Source organism: Octopus bimaculoides, chromosome 19 (assembly GCF_001194135.2).
Source record: "Octopus bimaculoides isolate UCB-OBI-ISO-001 chromosome 19, ASM119413v2, whole genome shotgun sequence".
Lineage (NCBI taxonomy): Eukaryota > Metazoa > Mollusca > Cephalopoda > Octopoda > Octopodidae > Octopus > Octopus bimaculoides.
The window spans coordinates 41,262,287-41,265,708 of NC_068999.1; the positions used below are offsets into that span (position 1 = coordinate 41,262,287).

The window sequence follows — 3,422 nt, forward strand, 5'->3', positions numbered from 1 at the left end:
AGAAATCGTTGCCCCAGCATGGCCTGAGACAAACTACTGAAACAAGTAAAGAATAAAAGAACAGCATAAGATCTCTGTGTTAAATCATCTCTTTTTCTCTCTCTCTCTTTCTCTCTCTCTCTCTCTTTCTCTCTCTCTCAGATTTTAACTACATATGTACAGAAACCTATCGCCTACAACGCGGAACCTGCATGCAGTCGTACATACAGAGATACCCGTTTATATATTAAGATAACTATACCATAGATAATACCATTTAGTATTAACGTAAAACTTAAATCTTCTTATCTGTTATTTTAATTTTTCCAATGCATAATGCGGAAATGATTTTTGGGAAGTTAAAGGAACCGATTGATTCAGATAAATACGATAAAAGAAGAAAATTTCAAAGACATAGAGTAAGAAAAAACATCACCAAAGGCGAGGTAGGGGAGGGATATTATTCAAAGGATCCAGAAAAGAAAGGAAAGAAAAGAGAATTGAAGAAGTGGTAAAGAATTGAGGAGAATAAATAATAAGAAAAATAAAAATAAATTAAAAGAAACGTATTTTGATTACAAGACATTCTTACAGCTTCCTGCCGGAAAAATTAATCGCAACTTCTCCTTGCTAACTAATGTGATTTTAATTGTTCTTCTCTGGAGGCGATCTTTCGATGGAATAAGGTTTTCAGATGAACGTCTTCTATGCAGAGAAATTTTATGTGTGAGTGGATGGCTGAATGCACCTGAAACTATCTGTGCGTATTCGTGTGTGTGTGTGCGTGCAGTGGCGCTTTTATTTATATATTTTTGTTATTGTTGGTTATTGTTGTCGGTGTTGTGAGTTCATGGAGGAGGTGCAGAATAGAAGGAAGCGGGAGGAGGTTGATGTGGGGAGGTGAAGGAGCAGATGTTGTGATTTTGTCGAGATTGATATATTTTAATTAAATACTCATTAGTGCCAGAGGATGTCTAATCTAGAGATCTGTGTTAAAGATATTTGCAAAGTGTGTTTGCATATACTAAAGTACGTATGAATGTGTACATACATGTATGTATGCTTGTATGCATAAATTTATCCATCTAATTCTGCGTATATAGGTGCGTGTGCATTTGGTGTGTGTGTTTTGATGTGTATTTGTGCGTCATAAACTTAGAGAACAATATCGTTATCTATTAAGATATAACGCATGGAAACACACACACGACGCTTTCTACAGTACATTTCGTATATGCAGGCTTCAATGCAACAAACACTGGAACACGACACAGACACAAGCAGTTACATCCACGCACACAACTGCACCCACAAATAGTTACAAACACACACGCACGTGCTCTGTTCTCGTCCAACTAAGTATTCTTTGTTTTAAGCTTTGCGTTGCATGCGCCTTCGGTCACTTTTTGGACAATTCCAGTTACTGGTCATTTTTTTTTTTCTTGGCTATGAGAAAAAAATTACTAAACTCCGCCTGCTTCACATCTGGAGAAACGACTTTGTGAAGGCATCTTTGTCCCACGACCTCATGACAACGTGGTACAGAGAGAGAATGAAAACATTAGTATTGAACTCAATACTTGTTTGACACTTTAGCGACCCCATATGGATAAGAGGCACTCTTAACCCTTTACCTGCCCAAAACATTCTCATAAGTTTGTCTCAGAATTTTAGTGAGCCTGTTTTTTTTATATAATATAAGGCTTTTCTTTCGTGAGTCGCAAGCAATCCTGATGGTTGAATAAACGAGGTATGTGTATCATATAGGATGCATGGACACAACAAAACTACGTGCTGCATATCATATGGGATAAACAGAACAAAGAATTAACTCCGGTGTTCTTTGAATTCAACACGCCAAAATCCGCGAACACACACCGCAAGGTACTCTGGCCAACACCCTAACGGTTCTACCAATTCGCAAAATTCATATTCTGAGTATTTAATACGAAAAATTATATTTTGATAAACAGTAATTATACAACATTTATTAAACTACATTTTTGAGTTCCTAGAATGTATCTCTTCTGAATAATGACAAACATGAATATTTGTAATAATGAATAACGACAGCATGAGACGTTTCCGACATTTGAACAGTCCTCAACTCAATTATTGAACATTTGTTACTACACGTTTAAAACATAAGTCTCCTGTTTATTTTTAATAGAAGGAAGATCGTATATAATAAGAAAAAATATATTTAGATTTTAAATTAATCCGTTCGTTTAAAGAATGTGAGTGTTACTAAGAATTCTGATCTCTCAGTAAAAAAAGAATAAATATATCCAGAAAACACGGCGGTTTCAGAATTTCACTCTTGCTTATCTATCCAAATTAATGTCATTTGTTCTTTTTATTTTCAATTATGCAAATTACTATGTTCGAAATTTATTCGTAAGTATTTTTGTTGATGTAAAAATCTGTAATCTCATCGAGTAAACTTGGCTAGATTGAATTCTGCTGATGACTTCTGTGTAGAGCGAAACATGACTGTAATTGTCCTTCTTGCTCCAAAACAACCATCAGAATTTCTAAACACATGCATTAACTTCGAATGATTATTTTTAAATACTTGAAATTACTCTGCTTTCTCCTGAGAGTTGTTAAAAACTGCCACTAGGTTTCCCTCCCCCCTCCTCATCTAAGAGACATTTCACCTTATGGATTTTGTATTATTTTGTGTAGTTTTTGCTTGTAAATTTTGATTTATTTCTCCTTCATTTCATATAATTTGTTGACCGATTCATTGTTTATCCCTTTAGGACCAGCCAGAAGGTGTAAACCAAAAGAAACTCAATGATACAGCAACAATAAACTTCACAGTTCTTGATGCAGATGATTTAAACCCTGTTTTTACCAGGAAGAAATATTACGCTTTAGTGAACCACAACGCCGAACTGGTAAATATCATTACAATTATTATCAAATAATACTCTTAACAAGAATTATTATTGTTATTATTATTAAACAATTATTGTAATTTGCTTGAAGCTTCGTAATGTGTGAAAATTATATACATACTTGAAAAAAAATGAGCCGGTAATAAATAAGGCAAAATATGTAAGGTTATGCCAATAAATAAAACCACGTAGAAAAGTTTCGTATTATGTTGGATGCGTTGTTGAATGATCCTAAATTATTTCGGGATGAGATCACCCTTTTCAAATAATAAAGTTTTAGTTTGGATTTCAGTTGTTTTACAGCTTTTGTTGATTTTTCTATTTTCTTCATAGTTGTTAGGTAAGATGACTTCTGTTTTGTGTTCGTTAGCTTCCTTAAAGACAGAAAGCAATTTTTTGCTTTATTAGCGTTTTGTGGTTAATTAGCTTTCCTTGCTTCTGGGGTAGGTATTTTTAATGTTCTATGATAGTTATTTTGTGATAGTTTTCTAGCTGTATAAAGCCTCTCTCTACCACATTCGATACGTTGTATGTATATAT

The 3,422-nt window shown here is 34.0% G+C and overlaps 1 protein-coding gene across 1 annotated transcript in view; it reads left to right on the plus strand.

Moving 5' to 3' along the window:
- Positions 1–323: 323 nt before the first annotated feature.
- The window catches only part of LOC106873993 (protocadherin-15-like), a 115,246-nt gene continuing 112,147 nt past the window's right edge, over positions 324–3,422 (plus strand). The window contains exons 1-2 of the mRNA XM_052974703.1: positions 324–398; positions 2,745–2,882. Of these exons, the coding sequence (XP_052830663.1) occupies positions 324–398; positions 2,745–2,882 (213 nt within the window). The remainder of the gene's footprint in view (positions 399–2,744; positions 2,883–3,422) is intronic.